Source organism: Centroberyx affinis, unplaced genomic scaffold (genome assembly GCF_046629955.1).
Source record: "Centroberyx affinis isolate AG114_WGS23_722 - 3 ecotype Tasmania unplaced genomic scaffold, CSIRO-AGI_Caff_v1 ptg005502l_1, whole genome shotgun sequence".
Taxonomy (NCBI): domain Eukaryota; kingdom Metazoa; phylum Chordata; class Actinopteri; order Beryciformes; family Berycidae; genus Centroberyx; species Centroberyx affinis.
In genome coordinates, this window is record NW_027282760.1 from 191,021 (window position 1) to 214,797 (window position 23,777).

At 43.0% G+C, this 23,777-nt stretch overlaps 1 protein-coding gene across 1 annotated transcript; it reads right to left on the bottom strand.

Moving 5' to 3' along the window:
- Nucleotides 1-2,761: 2,761 nt before the first annotated feature.
- Nucleotides 2,762-19,311, bottom strand: LOC139667407 (zinc finger protein 507-like). The gene is made up of 6 exons (XM_071546854.1): nt 19,231-19,311; nt 14,421-16,859; nt 12,725-12,842; nt 10,212-10,320; nt 4,673-4,777; nt 2,762-2,978 (listed from the first exon to the last, which is right to left on the bottom strand). Exons 2-6 carry the CDS (start codon nt 16,854-16,856, stop codon nt 2,840-2,842), a joined length of 2,907 nt encoding a protein of 968 aa, XP_071402955.1. The 5' UTR covers nt 16,857-16,859; nt 19,231-19,311; the 3' UTR covers nt 2,762-2,839.
- Between the last annotated feature and the right edge of the window lie 4,466 nt (nt 19,312-23,777).

The following is a 23,777-nucleotide window of genomic DNA, read 5'->3' on the forward strand; positions in this document are numbered from 1 at the left end:
ATATTCAAGTGATTACCTTGGCAATGTCAAAAATTACAAACTGATTATGAACATAGCTATAACATATTGTAACCTCTTAAAGGACAATACCGGTGTTTTGTTGTTTTTCTCTTTGTGCCAATGGTCTAGGTTTCCCTCTCCTTTCCATACTTTCTGCTGGTGTCTGCACACTGTCAGCATAGTTGGAGATATTAGGGCTTGTTTTGCTGCCTTTCATTCTTGTACAGTATGGAAAACAACCTCCACAGAGCTAGATGATGCATCACAGTAACCATGATGCCTTCAATTTGTGCTTTTAAAAGCGCAGAAAAATGAGTGAATGTTAAAAATCTAATCACATACAACATGCATTTGAAAATGACTGGGGAAATGTAAACTAGACGTCAACAGTAGTACATGGGTTAGAACACTAAATGACACCGGTATTCTCGTTTAAGCGAGCCTAGCGCTGCGATCGAAGTAAAAAGGAGAAGATCTGCTGCAATACAACATAAGCCTGCTTTCAAACATCTAGGCACCATTCAATCAATACTACGCCCCCCGGAATCCATTAACTGTCCTAACTTCCCTTTTTATCTTTCCTTTTTTCAACTTCTCCTTTTCCTTTGAGAACAGATATTTTCTTCTTCCCTAAAGGCATTATTTTTCAAAATGATCCAACAAGCAAAACTTACAGTGACACAGACAAACAAAAATTGCAAACAATAATAATCATTTGCCTCTTTAAGCGGGCATAACGGAAACTGACATGCATACAAGTAAATTGATAAATATTAAATCATATTCAAATCGTGATACATGCCTTTAGGCATTGGTGAGTTTAAACACTTGCACGTGTGCCTCCTTAACTAGGCTAGAGCCTTTACGGTGTAGGATTAAATACATTAAATAATATTACAGTAGCAATACTAGAGCTGCCTTATGGTCAATATATGAAATATACTGGAAAAATTAGAACTGTTTCCATTTGTACTGAGGGATTGTGTGGTTTTGTGAGGTATGAACTGGTTTGAACCATCTCTGCATACAGAAACTGTAAGTTAGGTTAAAGGTTTGGGTTTCTTCCTAAGGTGAAGTTTACTGCCAAATTCCCTACAGACACTTTGTGTCTCTTTTTAAACTCAAATTCTGTTGTTTCACGTTGACAATTGATGAAGCCATACCCATTCAATATTTCCCTGCCATATTGAAGGGTATACATTGTTCTCAGGTGCTGACCGGGGATCAGTCACAGAAGCTGACTTTGACTATGGTGATTTGTCCCCCCCCCCCTCCATTCCTTTAAAATTATATGCCATTAAAAAAAACCAACACTTGATTGTGTTTCTTAACACTTCCCAAGGTGTTTGAATGACTCACGAATGTCACCATGAGTCACCACTTGTTTCTCCTGATGGTTGTTAACCCTGTGGCATGATTACTATTTGTTTCCCTCTTTCACGTCTGTCCCTACCCAGCAAACATTCTGAAAAACAACTGGCAACATCATGATGTCCGGCAGAACCACCTTGAGGTAAGAAACACAATGAAATACTTTTTTCTGTGGGGTGGCAAATCTTTTTAAGAAGGTAGGATGGGTGTATGTATAAACAGAGAGGGGGAGGGGGGGGTAGATGCTGTGGTCTCACTGTGCTGCGCTGTCCTCTGCTGTTTGGAGGCCTGCTTGCGGTTCTGGTTGCTGCTGCTGCTGCTGCTCCTTGTTGAGGATGATGCTGATGATGTCACCCTCGTGGTCCTTCATGTGCTCCATCAGCCGCTCTTTGCTGGTGGACTCAAAGCCACAGATGCAGCAGCAGAAGAGGAGCACACAGTACTCCATGCCCGGGCCTGGGCCTGGGCCTGGGACAGGAGCCTGGCCTGTACATGGTTGGGACTGGGGTTGGGACTGGGGCTGGGGCTGGGGCTGGGGCTGGGGCTGGGGCTGCGCCGGCTCCTTCCCCAGGGGGTTTGGGGATTCGTTGGGCCACTGCGAAGGGTCCGTGGTGGGTGGGGGGAGGCCCGCTGACCTGTCCACTGCCGCCGCTGTTGTCGACGTGGGTGTCGGTGTTGGGTCCACTGGGCCCTTGGCTTTGTCCCTCGAGGGCTGGGCCGCTACGGGACGCTCCGCCATTGGCTCCAACACCGCCGACAGCTTCTGAGGGGCGCTGAGGGCATTGCAGAACGGGACCAAGCATGTACACCAAGAGAGAGGGAGCAAGATGAAGAGATTCATTTGGTAATCTGATTGTTGGGGCAGTGATGAGTTATGTCTGTTTTTACTGTCCAGGGTTTGATTACAAAAACATGCAACATTTTAAAGACCTGTAAGACTGAATTTTAGACTTAAAATTCTTTATTTAAAGCCACACTAGGCAACTTTACACGTTGGCAGCTATACATGGCAGCAAGAGGTAACTGTGTGAAAACTGTTTAAACTTCAGTACCCAAAAATCCTGTGGGTGATGTCAGTAAACTGCACACAGAGGGCTCATGTTTACCAACCTGGTCGGTCTGTGATGCTTTATACTGAAGGATGCCAAAGGGATGAGAGACGCAACACTGCTGTTAAGGAGACAGTTTGGGGTGAATTTACACCGTCTCAGTTAGTGGGGATGGGACGCGCTTCTCTGTTGCAGCCCCACTTTGTGATTTAGACTGGTAAGACTGGTGGATTTTTACAAAAAAATCTTGACTAGTGACTTAAAGTTCTTGAGTTTAGATAATACAGTTTTAAGACATTTAAAAACTTCTTCAGGACATGCAGTACCCAATCAATGGATACTGATATTTGCAAAGATAGAAAGTAAAATAAAAACAAAGAAACCGAAAAAACCCCAAACCTACAATTCCTACTGTGTGCTTACCGGCTGCTCTGGGAGATGGCCTCATTGATGGCTTTGTTAACTTGCTCGTAGTTGTAGTTCTGGTCTCCGGCATGCTTCCACATGTGGGATTTTAGTGACGGAGGATGGCTGCACACATAGCCACATAGGGAGCACCTGCAAAAAGAGATGGAAGAAGAGGTTTGGAGGGAGGGAAAGAGAGACGGGGCAAAGGCAGGGAGATGAGCAATTGGGAGAGAGCAGGAAAAAGAGAGAGCGGATCAAGTCTAAGTTGATTTAATATGCGTGCTTAGGTTCTGCTAATCCTTCTCCTCCCTTCTATCAAGAGGAATCATCCTGACTCAAGACTCCGCAGGGGAGACTGAGGGAGAGAGACAGAGATGAGGACAGGAGAGAGAGAGAGAGAGAGGGAATAGGATTTACAGTAGACCGCTGAACTCATTTGACGAAATTAAACGAATTATGGGTCGCTTCCTAAAACTACTCATACTCTTCATGGGGTGAATTTAGTATCTGTACAAAAGTAGGACAAGCGCACATTTGTACAATCTCTGGGACAAATGCATAATTGAGGAACGGAAGCACCTTTCCTCCATGACAGCTGAATGGACAGGATCTAATAGATGTAAATGGGAACTGAGAAGTGGCCAATCAGGAAAAAACAGTGACCCATGTTGTTGTTGCAGTAAGGTGAACAAGATAAGACAAAATAATGTTTTTCCTCAGTAGTGTTAGGTTAGTGTCAGGTCAAAACCAGTCCAATTGTCATGATTTTGAATCAATACCACGGCAAAAAATGAATCAGCCTGGCAAGTGCAAAATGAACAAGAAGACCCACCAAGTAAGTTACAGAGTGAATGCATGGTTAGAATCCACTAGCCATTGTTGCCTGTGATCAAAAAGTCACATCTCCATCCTGACTATTCATCAGATGAACTTTAGATGAAGAGTGTGTTTTGTCAAGTACAAATCCTTCTTGAGGGACTGTGACAGGAGCAGGAAAGCAGAGGGACTCACTGATACTACCTCTTATCAAAGGTCAGCTGAGTTTCACAAAGCCCTCGGCAGTACGAAGAACATTTTGAAATTTGTCTGCAAGAGCCATATTTTCAAGAGAAATTCTGAAAGCCAGTCAAGTAATGCATAGTTTGTTTCTTTTGTTTTTCCTCATTTTTCCTCATTTGTCAGGCAGGATAATTCAATGAGCGATGAACAGTATTTTTATCTGACTTTGCTTGCCAATCTGTCAATATGCAAAATACATCCAAAATCTAATTTCATCACACTTTGCTGTGTTTGGTGCACATGATTCTTTAAAATAATATAACCTACTTGCCATCATTGTACCTTTTTTTTTTAACCATTATTTATCCAGGGAAAGTTGACTGAGCACACTTGCTCTTTTCCAGCAATGCCGTTCTTAACATTCATATTGTTCCACACATTCACACCTGAGAGCTGGCCGGTTCAACCACAGGCTTCCACTGCTCCACTGAAGCAACTGAGGCATTAAGCGCCTTGCTCTGGGGTTGCCTTGGGTGAGAATAACTGACAGTAGTTGTTGAATGAGGGGAGAGCGTTATTCTCTTTCTTCACCCAGATTTGAAAAAAACTGATCCCTGTAAATCCTATGGAGTTCAAACAGCACCAATCTGTCAACAGTGATGTTGGTACATGTACTGTATATCTGGCAAGCACAAATCTGGTCACATAGCTGTACCAGGTTCAGGCCGACACGGGCAAAGACAAGCCCAGGTTCTTTGGCCAGCTACAGCTATCCAATTCTCACCTCGGAGTTCCAAAGGTCATTCTTATCTCTCTGTCGTGACTGCAGGTGTGACTTTTCTCACCTGTACTGCTCCAGGAGCTGCACGGCCTGGTGCTCCTGAGGGTGCCTCCTCATGTGGCTCTTTAAACTGTTCATGTTGGTGGTGGCAAAATCACAGCTGCAACACCTGGGCGGATAGAGGAGAGGAGCGAGGAGAAATGGAGGGGGAGATGGAGATAGAGCGGGGAGTTTAACAAGCTGCCTTTTGAGGTCAGTGTGTTGCTTCTATTGGCGCATCGCCTGAAGGGAAATAAGGGATTTACAACAAAACAGAGAGCAAATTGCTACTGTATACATTACTAGGTTTTCTACTTTGTTGCACTCTGGACGTTGCAGTTGGAAGATGAAGTGGCCTTGTTAGTTGCCCGGAGGGCACAGAGGCAAACACAAGGACTGCGGAGGGAGGCTACTCTCAACTCATGGCCATTAGCATTGTATTAAAGTACAGAGAGACAGACAACAAACGGAGAGTTACACTTTAGAATGTTGCACTTCGCGGCGTCAATTTGACAAACTGTAGAGTGCTGGAATTTATTAGACAAACTTCTCCAACCAGAGGCTCACGCCGCGTTTTGACTGTTTCAATGGCAAACAGCAGTGAAACATTGTTTAAATGTATTTTATTGAAACCATTACAGATTGATTTAACCATTACTTTTGATAAGAAAACGTGAGTCCTTTGTGATCCACTCCATTTTCCTTTGTTTTGCTAACATTTCTATCACACAAATCTTGTTTGTTCTCTTTTGTTTGATTATTACATTCAAATTTAATAGCACTCAAGCTATTTTTTTGTCCCCTCAAATGCTCTGTGTCATGTTTGATTTTTTTGCCTCTGTGATATTGGTTATTGGATCAATACTGCTACTCTTGGGCTGGTGCAATTCCTAATTTTGGAATTGCGACAACACTAGCCGGGGGATAATTTGGAGCACAACAAAAGAACAAATTGCTACTGTATCAAAACAAATGCATTCCTATGTATTCATTCTGCTGTCTGCTGCTCTTGGTGTTGTAGTTGGAAGATGAAGTGGCCTTGTTAGTTGCCTGGAGGGCCCCGAGGCAAACTCATGGCCCGTGGAATAGAATTAAAAACACACAATCCAGGATTCATGAGACCAAATTTATGGTGCATTCATGTTCACGTTCAAGAGTTTTACTCTTACAACCAAGTCAAGTCAAAAACAAGCCTTTCAGATCTTTCCTAGCCTAACATCTCTCAAAATCTGTTTTAATCCAACTTTTCCAATCATTACCAGCATAAATTAGAAAGTGGGAATGGGTAACAAAAGGATATTCAAAAACCATCAGAATTCAGGTATTTGAACTCACTCAGAGCCTTAAGCTCGATGTAGAGTGTTGTGCTTACTTCTTTACATTCTGCAGTTTGGCTGATCCAAGCAAACATAATTAATCCAAGCTGACTACATTGCTGAGTCTATGGTAGCTACATTTGGTAACTTAGAGGTAGGATTAGTCCAAGGTAACTCGGAGAACTGTGTGTACATGCATCTTACACATCATTCCCCCTGTGTTTGTGATTCCCACTCACTTGACTTTCCAGAAAAACTGCAGGCACAATGTTAGAAATCCCACTAACATTTTAAAAGGCTGCATCGGCTCTATTGTTATTTGTCGAGGTCTTTGGAATGTCAATGCATGTCATTTGTTAAAAAATGCCATCTGTTAACATCTTAGCAAAGTCATCTGTTAAGCGTGTTTGGAGCACAGAGAGCCGGACTCTGTGTCATTATTCTTGTTGAGATAATGGCACAGCGCTAAAGCAGAGAGGCTGTGCAACAGACTGCCACCCTACCACAACCAATAACCGCTAATTATCAAAGGAACACTTGACTATTCTGCCCTGCCAAAGAGCAGAGCGGTACTCCCAACAGTACCCCTATTAGGAGTAGAAAAATATCCAAAAGCTTAACTCCCAGTCCCCATTCTGCATCAGTTATTCAAATCGGAGTGTGTCGATATATTTTCTCCAAATAATTAAAGATACTCTGTGACACTTGTGACCTCTGGTGAGCAAAGAGAGACCAGCACTCGCACAGGGACCAATAGAGTTTTTTTTGGTGTCTGCAAAAGTAAGTGAGAGCACTTCCACCGTTTTTGTAGAATGACCCAAGATCGTTTTCTCAGCTACAGTGGTAAGCAAAACATTATGATGTCACAGTGAAGTTGACCTCTGAACTTTTGGATATAAAATGTCATCACTTCATCATTTTATCCTATTAGACATTTGTGTGAAATTTTGTCATAATTAGCGTATGAATTCTTGAGTTATGGCCAAAAACGTCTTTTGTGAGGTCACAGTGACCTTGACCTTTGACCAACAAATTCTAATCAGTTCATCCTTGAGTCCAAGTGGAAGTTTGTGCCAGATGTAATGAAATTCCTTCCAGGCGTTCCTGAGAAATCGCGTTCACGAGAATGGGACGGACGGACGGACAGATGGACGGACGGACAACCCGAAAACAAGGCCGACCAAGGCTGTCGCCGGCGCGGAGGCATAAAAATGATGAATGCCGAAATGTTTGTGGAAACGTTCGTAAGTACACTTTAAGATCAAATCTAATCGTACGCACGTTTTGTGAATGAGGCCCATTGTTAGCAGCGTAGCATATTCTCTACGGATCCAAGAACTACAGGTAGATAAGAGACAAATTACATATAGAGCTGGGTATCGGTACTCGATACCTTTAAGGTATCGACCGAAATAACCCAGTACCAAGTCGTATCGAAACTTCTCCAGTCAAACGATACCTGCATTCGATACTTTTTGTACACAGATCTATGGTTTTGCTCGCAGCCAATCACTGCAAGCGTTCTTCAATTTAATGCGATGTGTGATTGGCCCACTACTGCAGCAGCTACAACCCATACAGTCTGTGGTGGTGAAGTCGAGCGCGGTGTATGTGACGGAGTTGGCAGTTCAGTGTGCCAAGATGCCACCAAAACGGAAAAAAAAGGTATTGAATGAAGTACTCTATTGGTATCGGTATCGCTTTAAGGGTACTGGTATTGGTACTGGTGTAGTAATTTTTTAAACGATACCCAGCCCTACCTGATGGTCCAGCTTTGTGGCTCTAGCATACTGATAATGCAGAAAACAGAACTGAGGCCATAAAGTATGTCTATGCCTCGCAGCTATCTGTTGGCTGGTTTGTGCCATGTGTGCAAATAAATTGGATTACACCTCGGAAACAAGCCGGCAACTTGCCACTGAAACTGTGTGTGTGAAAATGAACTTTCCAGAATGTGCATGGTTTGCATGTGCTGTGATACACTAGAAAATAAATGCCAACAGTGTGTAAACCAATCTTAAATACAGATCTTTGCTAAGATTAAAATTCACAGAACAGGCCCTTGCTATCACCACTGTCTATTTGGGTGAAAATTACAGTGTAAATATATCTGAATCGTTCCTTGAAGATAACTTTAATTAGCGTACAACTCACCGATGATGCTGTTGGGGGAATCTAGATAGGATGGGTTGTGTCAGACCTGATAGATACACACTGTTTATTTTAATTTTTAATTTGTTTATCAGGCCTTATGTTTTAAATCACGCTGCTCTTTTCTCCTACATATCTATCACAAATATATCTTCTGCTAAGGGCATTATGAATGAAAAATATAGGAAACTCGCATACATTTGCGTTCATTTCCTCCACTGTAAATACATATTTGGTTGCTCCTGAGCAACATAATACCTCATCTGTTGGGTAATGTGGATCCCTGCCACATTACCACTGTATCTAAGCTGTTAAACATGAGATTTTTCAAAGTTCCTGTAATTTCAGCTAATCATGATGGACTTTTTTCCCCACTCTTTGCTGTTATTGATCTTCCAGTTAAGACACTTGAAGAAATATGAGCATCAGTCCAGACTGTCCTCGGCTCATTTTGTATGAATAGCTGTTGGCTGTCAGATGTCAATATCAGTCTCCTTATATCGTAACCCCAGAACGTTCTCAGTACGGTTATTTAGTGCCACCAGAGTTTGAATGTCACTGTTCTCAACTGGCCAAACGAAACCAAACTAAACTAGGAAACACTACAGAGTTCAAATAGACCGCTCAGTGTGTGTGTGTGACCTTAAGAGCACAGGAGCCTACTGTTAAGAAAGCTGACGCCAACACCAGTGTGTGTTTACACCACGCAAGCGGCTATGTGTTAACACAAAGGCCACGTGCTAACACAGAGCCTGGGAGTGAACACAGTGCGGCCGCTGTGTGAGAAATACAACAGCTCACAGTGTGACTGGGCTTTCAGGGTGAGATCACTGTGCTGAACTGGGCTTTACCTGGCGCCTACTGCCACCTAATGGGCATCTATAATATGACATGTACAATGTATTTTAGAGAGAATGCACCCATAAGGAAACTAAGATAAGTCTGTTTCATGTGAAAAGGTAGGGAAAATTAAGTCTGGAGGCTGTTTGTCTAGCTCACTCTGCCTAACACAGGAAAATCAAAAAGTGCAATATTCAATATATACTGATTAGGGATGCACCAATATGGTATTGGACATAGGGCCACAACCAGGATAAAATAGGACACTGGACTCTGAGAATGTTCCCATTACTATAATCTGATACCAACAGTCAGTATGGCATGTCAGATATCAAAGCAATGCAACTGTGATTCTTTGTCTATATTCACAAAGATGGTATATCTCTCAAAATGATTATTAGTCAACCAATTTTGTCCAGTCCTGTCACCAAACTAACTATAGCCCTATTCAGATGGGATTAGGTTTCAGGACAATGTGCACAAAGAAAATATTAACCCAGGACATCTGAAACGTTAATGACTAATTCGCATGGGATAAGAGATATTTGCAATGAATCTCCCGAATTACAGAGATGGGAGTGTCTAATCCATTGTCATCACACTGGAAATGTACCATGCGTCATACATGACTTGTGCAATTGAGGCTGACGTACTCGAACAATAGCAATACAACATGACTGCAGGAGCAAAGAAAAGTCGCAACAGGACCAGAGCTGAGACTTTGGGTCTGAGCTCGATATCTTAGGGATTCTCTGAGGGTGTTTTTACTGGGCATTTTACAGGAGGAAAAAAGAGGCCAAAATTTGTACTCAACACGGGAGTGCACAGTCCGTAAAAAATACTGACATGGCAGATTTGGATAGGACTGTAATTACAGGCAGGCTCCGTTAATGATTATATTACCCAACCTCCCCCTGTAAAACTAAGCCTGTCCGAATAGGTCTATATTGTTCAGCAAAAGTAATGGATTGGAGTTACAGGGTGTCTGCAAGTCGCATGAGGTCACATTTAAGACTTTTTAAGACTTCAGTATTTAATTAAACGTAACAATGAAAACAACTGACGATGTATCAAGCCAATAAACCGCAACATTTTCAACACCTCTAAAACTGAATTTCGATCATATAATTGAAACCATTTGAAGACTTTTTCAGGACTTGCAGACACCCTGGAATCCTCTGGATTGGCCACTGCTTGGTATCAGTATTTGCAGTGAGGTGGCATCGGTGCATGTCGGAAGGTTTTTCAGAAACTCACCGGTAAGGCTTGTCAGAGTTGTGAATCCGCCGGTGGTTCCTCACCCCGACGTAGGTAGAGCTGGTGTAGTCGCACACATCACACTTATACACCTTCTGCACGCTGCATACTGTGGGCAAATGAAGTAGATGTACACATTTCTGATAACGCCATAGACAAAAACACTGACAATATTAGGTGACTGAGGTCCTTCGGTAAAAACTGTGAAGAGGGAGGGAGGAGAGTACAGGTTGACATGAAACACATTAAAGCCTAGGTCACACTACAGGTCAGCAAGATTATCCTCTAGTGTGAATAGGCCCAATGTAATTTGTACAGTAGGGATGGGCCGATTGATCAGGCAAAACAAGTATCTGGTCCGGATTTTGTGTTTTTTCCAAGTACAATTGTCATCCAATCATTTTGGGTTTACATCCGTGATCAGAGAAATTACATGTTTTCATTTGTCGACAGTGTCCCAGTCCTTAGAGAACACCCGACAAACAGCGCAAGCACCAGGATTTTTTTTTATCCAAGATCTCCAGCTGAAGGTGTTTTTCAACCTGAAAAGAGCTTGCCACTTCCTTGTGCTGATTGGATATTATTCAGATGAAACCGCCTTTACTAAATCAATTAATAATTAATTGACCTTGACATAGTACAGTGACCGCAGCATGCAAAGTCGCAAATGTCATAATCTGTTCATTAGATAGGAAAAAGAGTTGTGTTGCCCTGTTTATAGATTTATCAAAAGCATTTGACACTGTGGATCATTCTCTTCTTCTGGATAGGTTTAAATCAATTGTTTTTTTGACATCAATGCATGTAACTGGTTTCTGAGCTATCTTACTGGCAGAACTCAAGCAATAGTTGCCGATGGCCATCAATCTGACTTCATTGAAGTCACTAAATCGGTGCCCCAAGGCTCAGTTTTAGGTCCGATCTTGTTCACGCTGTACATAAATGAGCTGGGCTGCTTAATTCAGAACAGCTCTATTCATTATTATGCTGATGACACTGTAATTTACTCATCAGCGCCCTCTATTGACAAACCTTTGACTAATTTACAGCCAGATTTTTTGGCCATTCAAAATGCCCTGATTAAACTTAAGCTAGTGCTAAACCCAGATAAGACAAAATACATGCTCTTTACCAGTTCACATACAAAAAAATCCTATGAATTTGAACATTAGTACAATAAATGGGGTTCAAATTCACAAGGTCCAGTGTTACAAGTACCTAGGTATCTGGTGAAAATTTTTTAAAAAAATCAATGAACTGACTAAGAAACTTAAGTTTAAACTGGGTTTCTTTTTTAGAAATAAGCAATGTGTACAATCTGTAGGATGCAGATTGTACAAGCAACATTTTTATCAGTGCTTGATTATGCAGATGTGATCTATATGCACACTGGGGCCCTGACACTCAAACCCCTTGATACTGTTTACCACAGTGCTCTTAGATTTATAACCGCTGACATGCTTAGAACACATCATTGTATTCTCTATGAGAAAGTAGGATGGCCATCTCTTACAACACTGAACAACATCTCTTACAACACAGAACAACACTGCTTTTTGTTTATTTAAAAAGCCTTACGTGGCAAGCTACCATTGTATTTGTCTTCGCTTTTAAGATTCAGTGCTACAGGATATCAGGAAAGACCGCTTTCACCTTTTACACTCCTAATAGATGGAATAGGCTTCAGGTCTCACTCAAATTGGACCGACTTGTCTCCATAGAGACGTTTAGGGTGCTGCTGGATGATGCATTATATAGGGATTGCTCTTGTTTCTCTTAGTTTTCTTATTTTCTCTGCATGTGGATTGTCTGGAAATAACTAAATAATAATTGTTTGTTTTGTTTTCTTGTTGTGCACACAGGTCTCTCTTGAAAACGAGATCTTGATCTCAATGGGACTTACCTGTTTAAATAAAGGAATTGAATACAATGTACAACTATGTACTATAATTTAAAGCAATCATATCCCTACAAAATTAACTTTTAGGCCTGCCTGCTGCCAACACAGTAGCGTCAGTCAGCAGCAGTATTGTCTATTTAGGGAACTTAATGTTTTTCCAAGTCCAATTATATGATCACAAGTATTAGGGCTTACTATACAGATATGGATGGCAAGATGTTTTTGAATGACAGAATCAGGTAGTGTGTGATGTCTCATCTTCATGTTTGTCCTGTTGCGTAGTGTGAACACTTACCCCACCAGACAGTAAGCGTTTAGTCTGAACTGCCCTAGTTGGGCAAGACAGTCTTGTAGTGTGGCCTAGGCTTAATACAGAGTTATAATTATTGAAAACCTTGTAACACCAATGATGTTTTTTATCACTTTGACTGAAACATCATAAGGCCTTTTATATGCTGGCTACATCTCATGACCGTGATTGTAAAAAGGACATTTTCTTACTTCCTTGAAAACAGGACATTTTACAAGGTTTTCACCCGTCTGCAGGGTTTCCTGATCAAGGCTAACCGACGTGGGCCCAGTTTCGCCCGTGACAATGTGCCGCGTCTCTCACCTTCGTCTGTCACCCGCTCAGCTTCGTCCGCCATGGCCACGGTTTCGGTGACCGGCGTGAGGGCCGCCACGGCGTTGCTGAGGCTGTGATGCTCTCTCTCGTGGTTTCTCAGCTGACTCTGGGGAAGACAAATACAAAAAATAACAAAATAAATAAATTACATATACACACATACCATAAATTACATACATATAGAAATAGAAATTACAATGTATACAGCCCTCTACATACCTTTTCATACCTGATATGAAAACCCATTAAATCAGACTTTTTTCCGCCTTTCATTTGGATATATTTAACAGCATAATCAAGGTAAAAACAAAAGGCTACTCATTTTCAATATATTAAAATGGATATTAAAAGAAAAACACCTTGGCTGAGTAATAGTGAAAAAAGTCAGATTTAATGAGTTTTCATTTCAGGCCTCAAGTTCATAAAAATGAAACAATTTCGAGGAGTGCGTAAACTTGATATCATAAACATGGACTTCTTGAATAAATGAGTAACTTTCTGTCTTCCAGTAAAATATTCTATGACAAATTCACTTTTCGGCGCGTCTTTGAGGGCGAGCTCAGTAAAAATCGACATTTAGTGGGGCGTTGATTGACAAGCAGGGAGCTTTGATGATGCACCGTGTGGCTTTAATAGGCATTCTAACTCACTAACACCACCTCTGGAGCAGATATCATAGCACTGGGCCCATCCTTCAGCCTCCACAATTAGAAACTTTCTGAGCCCAACTCCCAAATCTGCCGGTTAATATGATGAACTTAATGATCTCTGCTGCAGATCGGCGCTGGAGTCTCATGGTAGCGGCGTAATCAATAGTTCTCTCCTCTGCCTGCGTCGTCGGACCGAGGCGAACGTCTGCTGCAGCGATGCGCCGAGCTCCTCCAGCTTTCATCTCTCACTGTCAAGGCCCATCACCTCACATAGGCAATTTAAGTTATCTCTTTTTTGGCCATAACTCATCTTGATGGACACGGTTTGGGTCGCAGAGACAACAATGCAAGAGCCGTTTTCGTCTTGATGGGAAAGAGGCGGCGGCGGGAGAGGAGGGCGGCGGTGAAGTAGGGCTGGGCGATAATTCAATATTATCGTTTATCGTCTTTCAGTGGAATCATATCGTGATGATATGAAGATATTTTGATATCGTGACACACGTTTCTGCTGTCTAAATTGATGATGACAAGCAAATTTTACTTAAAAACTCTGATAAAATGAGGTATGGTAGGAATATTATTTGAAAATTTCAATTTTGTTTGACATCACACCTAACATTACCATTCAGTTCAATGAGATGAACATTAATTTGATTATTTAACGTGATTTTGCATACGTGAACCATATCGTGATATATATCGATACTGAGAAAAATCCTTATGATTATCATGATATTGATTTCAACCATATTGCCCAGCCCTACAGTGAATATTACATCAGCGTCCCAGGACATTGAGACATGCACATTGCCTCTGCCTCTCCATTTAGTGTGGTTTAGCATAGCCTGCACTTCCGTCCCTGTCTACAGTGACTAAGGCGACCAAGGCTAGCTCAGACCTCAATAGATTTTAATATTATGAACATTATCTTAAACAATATTTAGATTTTTGGATTAAGAAAAAACAGGACTCGACTGCTTGCATTTGAAAAGCTCAAATTACTGACAAGTGAAAGAGAACTTTCATCAACCCACCTTATAGTGGAAGGCATCTGGGCACTGCTTGCACTGGTACATCCTGGTCTTGCAGTGGTGGATCATGTGGCTCTCCAGGTCCTTACTGTCCGAGGCGATGTGCTCGCAGATGGGACACTGGTACGGCTGCCTCTGCCTGTGCACCCGTAGGTGCTGCTTGATGTAGCCCTTGTTGCCGCTGCTGTAGCGGCACAGGCGGCACCGGTACGGTCTCTCGCTGCCGGGGATGTAGTCCACCAGACCGCCGTCGGGGGAGGTGACCACCCCGTCCATCCCGGCGATGCTGCACACGACGCCGTTCCCCGCGACCACGCCTGCCACCGCTCCGTTCTGGAACTGTGCGTTGTCCTGAAGCTCTTTCAAGATGTCCTCGTCCGAGGCGTTCTGGTCGGAGCGCTCTCTGAGTCTCTCGATGACGGTGAGCAGAGACAAGCTGATGCCGGCTTTGGCGGCGGGACCCTCCTCGTCTACCTCCGCCAGCGCCAGAGTTCCCAATCCCTCCTCTCTGCCCTCGCTGCGGAGCTCCAAGTCCACCAAAGCTGCCGCCGTCCCTACTTCGGACGCCCTCCCCGCTGAAGACGTCACCTCTAAGAGTCTCTGGCCTGTGTCGGGGCTCTGCGCCGGGGCTATAACGGTTTTGAGACCGGCCTTGGCGCTGGAGGTGGCGAGCTCGGGGGTCCTCATGGGCATCGTTACCAGGGCCTCAGCGGCCAGGGAGTGCAGGCGGAGGGACTCAGAGTGGGTCCTCCTGCGACCGACCGGGGGGATGTTTTCATCCCGAGGCGGGTCACTATTTATAGTGAGGGAGGGTTTAATATCAGCTCCTAATGCCTGCCTGTCACTACTGCTGCCAGCGCTCCAGCTCATGTCCACCTCTTCCTTTCCCTCTCTGTCTGAGTCCACCGGCTGCTGCTGGTGGGCAGGCTCCATGTGACACATCTCTTCCGCCTCAGCATCCAGTAAGCTCTTGTCCCCAGCCATGTCCGGGCTGAGAAGAAGGGGATTAGCGGCCATGACCGCATCCTCGGCCGAGGGCAGGCGCTCCACAATCACATTGATGTGGCCGGCGCTGTTCGGACTGCTGTTGATAATCTTTTGAGCTGATGACAGTAAGCTGTCCGTCACGGAGGTGCCGCCGTGGTGACTATCAATCTCCACCTCGGTCTCTGCCTCTGTAGTCACCTGCACCTCAACTGCCGGCTCCTCGGCGGTCAGGTCTTTGATGGGGTACACGCTTTCCTCCTCTTCCTCTGCCGCTATCGGGCTTTCGTTGTGATTTGCGACGGGATGATTCATCAGATCCCTCTTGCTCTCGACAGCCAAAGGAGCGCAGAGCTGGAGCTTGAAGGTAGCGGGGATCTTTTGCAGGCTTTTGTCTTGCAGAACTGGGGAAAGAACAACAATTTCCTCTCTGGTTGCGGCGGTGTTAGCGGAAGCCTGGGCCTCTCTTCTAGCGGGAGCCCCGTCTTCGTCCTCAAAGATGGGGTAGGAGCAGTCGACCAGGCCGGCGTGCTTCCAGGCGTGGGTCTTGAGCATCCGCTGCTGGCTGCACACATAGCTGCAGATCAGGCAGCGGTACAGTCCGTACTCCTCGTAGCTATACCATTTCTTCTTCTGCGGGAGCTGCTCGCCGCCGTCCTCGGAGCTTTTGATCACCTCGGCTCCCGCCCCGTCGGCGTCGCCCCGTCTTAGCGCCTCTTCCTTCCCCTCGCTGTGGGGATGAAGACTCTCCGCAGCGGGATCCTTTCTCAGGTTGCCTCCGTCGTCAAAGTGGAGCCTGACGTGCGCCTCTAGCTCCGCCTGGTCGCGGGAGGTGAAGCGGCACTCGGAGCACATGAGGATGAGGTCGCTGTGCTGCTCGTCGTGCTGCTTCAGGTGCTCCTTCAGCAGGGCCAGCGTTGGGGACAGGAAGCGGCATAGGCTGCACTGGTAGCACGTCACCGTCCGCTTGTGGTTGCTGATGCTGGGGCTGCCGGTTACCTCGGTTACCGTGGTGGTGATGCTGTTGTTGTTACTGTCACCCAATGCAGAGGGAGGGAGAGTGCTGTCGGCAGAGCTGGTATCCTCACTCTTCTCCTCCTCTTTACAGTTCCTCCTGGCTTTCTTGTAGGGCGAGGCTCCTCTGCTCCCCCTCGTCCCCTCTGCTGCTCCTCCTCCTCCTCCTCCTCCGGAAGAGGCCTGTTGGAGGGCTCTTTTCTGTCCGGCCAAGGTGCAGCGGCGCTGGGGCCGTTTCTCCACGATCTTGCTGAGCTTCTCAATGACCTGGATGAGGGAGTCAGCAGCCTGTTTCTGCTGGAACCTCTGGGAGGCGTCCTCCTCAACCGCTTGCCTGGTTTGGGCTTGACAGTGGGAGCCCAAGGCTGGAGGGGTGGAGGAGGTGGAGGAGGCAGCGGAGGAATGTGCGATGAGTACGGCTACATCGCTGATCTCCTCCATGACCTGGAGAGGGAACACAGCAAAGAATGTGTAATGTGGCTGATGCAACAATATTAACCTTTGGGGTAAGCTAAGGTTAAAGAGAAATGTTTTTTTTTTTTTAATCAGTCAGTGTTTCCCCCATAATTGTATTCTTGTCAGGGTGGAAAAGCCTCTGAAGCAGCATTTAGATCATCATGTGACATTTAAACTCTACACTGGAACGCATACTAATGAAATTGTTTTAGGTGTGCAGGCAGCTCCTTAAGGCAAGGTGAGGCAGGTTTCGCTGCAGGTGTTACAAACTGACACCCCTAAAGCCCCTGCCCCACCACACTGTAATGATTTCTCTGATTTGATATAAAAATATTTATAATACATAGGCTACACCAGTGATTCTCAACCTTTTTCATATCAAGGACCTCTAGTTTAGTACACATTAGGGCCACGGACCCCCATTTGATGAGACTTTGTCTCTCTGACCCGAATCTGAGAATGTGTTAAATATGATTTTGTCCAGAATTCCACCATGACCATCTGTAGAGACATAAGAGTGAAACTATGATCAAAACAGTCATTCTTCTACATTCTCAAATTGTGTTAACTTCTTGTAAATGAAATAACGCTGAAGTTTAACAATTCATAAATTTGCTAGGGACCCCCTGGAACCCCCTCAAGGACCCCTGGTGGTTCCCGGACCCCACGTTGAGAACCACTGGGCTACACTAACTGTGCTCAGGGTTAGGAGGTCAGGAGGTGCATGACTGACTGGATATCTATTTAGTTTTTTAGCCTAATATATCACTCTATCCTTAGTGTAAACTCCTTTTTAAGTATAACTCCCCATCCCCTTTGGCACATGAATTGCATACTTTGCAAGGGCCCAACTGGATACCACAGTGTAACTTTTCTGCCCATGTGATGCTGGTGAGTGGACCGGTTGGTAGCTCATGCCAGGCTAAGGGCAAGCGTTGAGTCAAGTGTCTGCCAGTGACAAGTGACCACCGGTTATATCAGTTAGTTAGGAAAGAAGATAAGGTTAGGAGAAAGTCAGGAGGGGAGGTAGTAAGGCTGCTGACGCAAAGATGCAATACCTAATATGCACTTATAGCAGTGTAGACACAGTAGCTGCAAACACACATTCCTGACAAATTTCCATAAGGCTACTTGTCCTACTTGGAGGGAGAAATGCGGTCCATCAAGTCTAGATTTGTGTTTACAGCTGTCAAAGAAAAAGACATACTGTTTTTTTTGCCTAAAGGAGACAATAATTGCTTTTCATTGCTTTGCAGCTTAGGACCACAATATTTACCAAGGGTCTAGGGAATGGAGCCAAATGACCATCATGATAGCTTAACTAACAGTGATAAGCCCTGTCACTACCAGTCTATAGCCACCATGTGCGTTTGTTTACGAACCACGCTTGAACAAAAATGGGAAATAGCCACATAGTATCATGCGGTTGAATTCCTTTCATCTCTGAAATCCCCACACTATCCTCTTTGTGATTCACTTTCAGACCGCAAATCATCTTCCCCATTCTGCTACTTCTGCTTCTGACAGCAAAATAGCCTCTCACTGAATTTCTTACTTAAGCGTCCACTACAGACAAGACTCATTAACTATCATATTACTATTATCTGGCTTAATTCTTGTGTTAATACTGAATTCAATGGAGTGGGACTCTCTAGAAATTGACCTTGTGACCCTCTGAAAGAAGAATGAAATTACAAAATAACAGGCATTTGATATTAGTGGATTGCCTCTATTGGGAATGTCAAATCTGACAAAACAATGTTATGGACATAACAGAACTTTGTCAGTTGCTCAGGCAGATGAAGCTTGGCCTTCTGGTTTAAACCTCATAAGAGCAAGCCTTGTGTTTTTTCTCCACGTTGACTTTGGCTTTAGTCAGTAGAGCCTCTCTGCAGACACGGTGATATGCTTTAACCAGACTCAGACAGACATCTGACAGCCTTATGTCACGGTCTAAAAATATTCCATCCACTTTCAGTCCCCAGTAGACAGAAGTTAGGAGGAGCAGCCTCCCAACTCAGACTGAGACATCGAATAACCCTCCTTTGCCAAAATCTAATGTTACTTGGGGGCAGCCGTTAAACTTGAAATGCTTGATGAAACGCTTCGTATCAAGTTCAAAAGGAGTCTACGTGACAGACAGCAGGACAACACACACTGTTATATCGGTTAGCCAGTTAGCTTCATGGTTTGCTGCCTGCTATTCAAACGCACACACACGCACACACACACAGGCATACACACACACGAGTCTCAGTGCTACACATTACACACATTCGTACAAGGGCATTTTAATTATCCTCTCCGTCAATGAATGACGAACGAGCCAACGGTTGCGTTTTAATAGCTAAATACTCACTGATCCGGGAATGCTCGACGCTCTTTGGCCTCAGCACATAAAAAAATTGCTTTGTTTTACTCGTTAGCCATAAAAAGTGGCCTCTGTCTCCCACATTGCAAAATGGCGAGGATGGAATATCAGTCACGTGACTCGGAGTTTGGTCAGGTGACCAACACGGAGCGATGATTGACAGGTCGCCCGCAGCAGGCTGCCGCCGCCTTCACGTGCTCCTCGTAAACTCCACTTTCTCCACGTTTCGAACGTCGTAATTAGGACTTGGCGGCGCATTCAAGTGTTTTTGGGTAGAAATAGTCACAAAATGGACCCTGTAAAAACACGTTTTTAAAGTTGTTGTTTTATTAATCAGAGACCAGAGTGCTACTCTGCAATGGCAAAATCAAAAATGTGTTCTAAATAAAAATGCACTTCGACTCAAAGTTAAACAACATTGAAAGTAGACTCATGCGACATACAAATATGTGTATTGATTACTTAAAAATAATTGTGCATGGTATTTAACTTCTCACCCTGAGAATTGTTCAAAGGCACAACAAGCAGAGACAGTATAGAGAGAAGATGAACGAGAATAACAAATAAGAGGGACTGTGTTCCATTTGACAATTACTCTACTCTCAAGGTTTGTCCATAACTTGTGCCTGAGGTCACATCCATAAAATAGATAAGGTAAGGAAAAGAAGCAGTTGTTGTCAGTGTCCCTGAATCTTGCTTTCTGCTACAGAATATGCAACAGAAAACTGAATTCCAAATGAATTAACTTCTGAGACAAATTTTCCTTTTTCTTAATAGCCTACCTATCTAATTTTGGGGTCTCCAATATCAAACCTATTAATTGCAAGTTTTGGAGTTTCCTGGAAACTCAGATCTTTTCATCAAATGAGATAAACTCTCGGGAATTGCTGTCATTACCAAGTTATATTCCTTGGGTGTAACAGGGAAAGCCTTGGAAGTTAAAAAGCTTTTAGAACAAAGCTTCTGGCCCGCTTCATCAAAAAGGTCAATATGTTTTAGCTTTCAACACCAACAGGGCAGCAACTTTTTGTCATTTTCAATATTGGAGACAAAAACTCATAGAAAGTTGCTGGGAGCTAAACGTATGTTTATTAGTTGTCAAATATATTCTATAAAACTTATTCTGGCCTGTTAGCATTTTGTGACCCTGAATCAGTTTGTCCATGCAGTTGTCTGACAACAGAAACAAAAATATATGCAAATTACAACACTTGTATTATGTTATACATTTAATTTAAGGTCAATATACGTGACATCTTAGGGAGATTTTTCCATTTGCAGTTGTCCCTATTATAAAAGACACAGATTTAGACATAAAACCGAACTCCCAGCATAAAAGATAGTGTTAACAGCAGAATGTGAATGTAAAAACTAAGCCTAAGCCATACAATGTAATGATGAAAACACTGTGGCCTCTGTCTAGCAACACAGCAATAACAGGATGCTCTAAAATGTATAAAAGAAGAGGATTGGGAGCTGTGGAGCAATGTCTCCTCCTAGTGTTTGAAAGTGATAGTGAGCCACAGTTGATATTCTCATCCCTCCCTTCATCAAATAGTCTACTAAATGCACAATGATCCATGTAGCCCAATTAGTTGAGGTATTATTAAAAAAAAACTAGAATAAACACATTAGAGCCAATGTTTTCGGATTAATGATTTGTATTAATAAGATCTGATTAAATCAACCATCTGCGCAACAATGATTTTAAATTAATTTTGCCTATTAATTTTGTCATTGCAGCTCTGCCAAATTCCTCCACCTCTTCTTATATCACTATTACATTAACATATATACATAAAATGGCTCCTAAAAAGGTTCTTACAAGAATACAAAAAATGAACAATATGCAACAGGACAAAGTTTAAATGTACTTTGCAGCTGGATCATGATTCCATGCCTCATTTTCTCCACTTATCTGACCCTCCATGTTGGAGTCATTTCCCTTGTTCTTTCATGCAGGGTAAGACTTTAAAACAGACCTTTATGTCATGTTGTTTTGGTTTCAGTCACTGTCAATCAGTTACGGCCATTTCACCCTGTTTAGACCCAAACTCCAACCTGTGCACCTCAACAGGATGCACAGGTTGGAGGGAATTCAAATTCAAATTCCAATTTCCATTTGCCAAATCCAAATTGTAAGCCTATGAGGACTGACTGTAAAACGCTAAGGCTGATAAAACATCCCAATTTGATTTGCCATTGAGACAAGAAAATGGACAAGTTGCTGGAAATTTGTCAGGTGAGCATCTTTATTCATTTCCAGCTCTTTGTGAGTATCATGGTTATAAGACTTTCCAGACTATAATATGATTTGGTTATGGTTTTCACAATGTAGTGTGGATGTGAAGTGTGAAGTGATTGTAAAATACACACATGACAGTTTTCTCAGCAACATTTGTTCCCTATGTCTTATTACTCATAACAAATCACATTTATCATTATATAATATCAATAACATGTAGCAAAACTATAGGTATGTAGAATAAAACAATAAAAGGTTTACTTTGGGAAAGCCACAGAGTATAGAGAGATAATATTTTTTTGTCTTCAGTGTAAAATATAGTGATGATAATCTTCAAATTAAGCAGATCAATCCCTCAACTCTGATTAGGTTTTTTTTTTTTATCATCCAGGTGTATTTATTTCAAAAAATACATTTTCTCATTTTCAGATAATACTATGTTTTTCAGCAGCTATACTAATTAAAACAGACTGCATCAAATGAAGCAAACATTTTTATATTTGCAATGATATGAGAATATCACATTTTTTATTGGCTTAATTTGAAAACAAAATGTATTTACACTAAACTTCACTTTACTGTATTTCATAATTTACTCAAATTCCAACTCCATCATTTTAAATATTCCCTAATGTTATTTGTATTCTTTGATCACTGAAACTAGATTAAATATATTATTGGTGTCCAATTGGTGGCGAGATGAGGTCATCCCCTGATGCAGGTTGCTGTTACTACTGTAGCTGCTGCACTTCTTCACCAAGCCACAGAAGTAGCTGTAGTTTATATTGGGAATGTGGAATAACGGCGTGATGACTGTCATATTAGCTTATCAGTGCAGCATTGTTGTGTAGGCCTACACGTGTGATTTGGTGGAGGTGTTATTGTCATATTACTGCATAGTTTCATATTGATTATTGTGGATGTTGACTTTGAAATTGCTTTCTGATCAGATGCGCACTGTGTCTGGGTGTGTGTGTGTTTGAGAGAGAGAGAGAGAGAGAGAGGTGTCAGTGTGACTTTTGACTGGTGCAACAATGATATTCAGTAAGCACACAGCAACCTAGGCCTCACTTTAGACATGCAGCCATTACGTAGTACAAGGCCTATTTGTTTCATGTGTTTGACATAAGACCCCCGCAAAAGCCAAATCACAGTTGGAACCCTGGTCCTCACACTGATGAGTCTGACAAAGAGTGAATCTTCTACAAGACTTTTCCCTGTCCCAGGTCACCAAGCAGGAGCATGGTGACACCTCACCATATCCAGTGGCCACAAACACACGGCTGGATCAGCTTCCCTCTGAGCCTGACAGGCAATTGGACACCTGGGTTGAGATTGGATCCGCCGTGGCAGTCAACCAATAATGAGCAAACCAGCGTTAAATGTTGGCCAGCTGCACTCAAAGAGTACTGTATTGGGTAACCCTTTAAATTACAAGCTAATAATTACAGTAATGACCGGAAATAACTAAGTAATATCCAAGTAAACTATGTAATAACTAGTTATAGTATTGTATATTACTGAGTAATATAGGCCTACAAGTAAAAAAAGGTGCTTACTAATTGTATTAGATAAGTGGCACTACCACACACTTTTGAAAACTTACAAAAGGTGCTGGAGGTGAAGGACTACGGAGCCCGGTAGTGGCCATCGGGAGCAAAACAATTTATGTCGTGGCCACGATTTACTGTAACGTGTGCATGATATGCAATTTGAGCTCTCGTTTTCTTTTCTTGTGCGCTCGAGATACAATTCGTTCCCGATCTGGTTAAAATGAGCCCTCGTTTTGGTTTATTCAAATTGCCAAAACGTGCCTCGAATTAGTGATATCGTGCTCTCGATATATAATACATGCGCTCTTCACGAGCTTATAAAGAGTCAGTGCACATATTGGTGATCATGTTTAAATGTGGCGTTGTCCTGGGTGTTTTGCAGCCACCTGGTTGTGTTTACATGGCCTGAAGGTTAAGTGGCTCAACATGTTGCAATATTTGGGGATATGCCTATTCAGTGTAAACAGACAATGGATATTAACATACCAAATCCTTACTAGGCCTATCTGCAATACCTAAAAGGTTCCTTTTAAGTTGCATTTTTTCCTAAACTGCACAGTTTAACGAAATCGAGGGAACTAATTGTATCTCATGCGCACAAATGGACTAAAACATGCGCACGTTACAGTAAATCGTGGACTCAATATAACTTTTTTCTGCTCCCAATGGCCACTCCCGGGCTCCGTAAAGAACAAACTAGTTCAAAAAGGAATAAACACGGTCTCCATTGACATTCA

Excerpts from the sequence above, each read along its gene's own strand:
- LOC139667407 (XM_071546854.1), bottom strand. The coding sequence starts at position 16,856 with ATGGAGGAGATCAGCGATGTAGCCGTACTCATCGCACATTCCTCCGCT. Across the intron at positions 10,321-12,724 it reads TGAGCGGGTGACAGACGAAG|TATGCAGCGTGCAGAAGGTG; the intron begins GTGAGAGACGCG and ends ATTTGCCCACAG. Across the intron at positions 2,979-4,672 it reads CAGCTCCTGGAGCAGTACAG|GTGCTCCCTATGTGGCTATG; the intron begins GTGAGAAAAGTC and ends CTCTTTTTGCAG.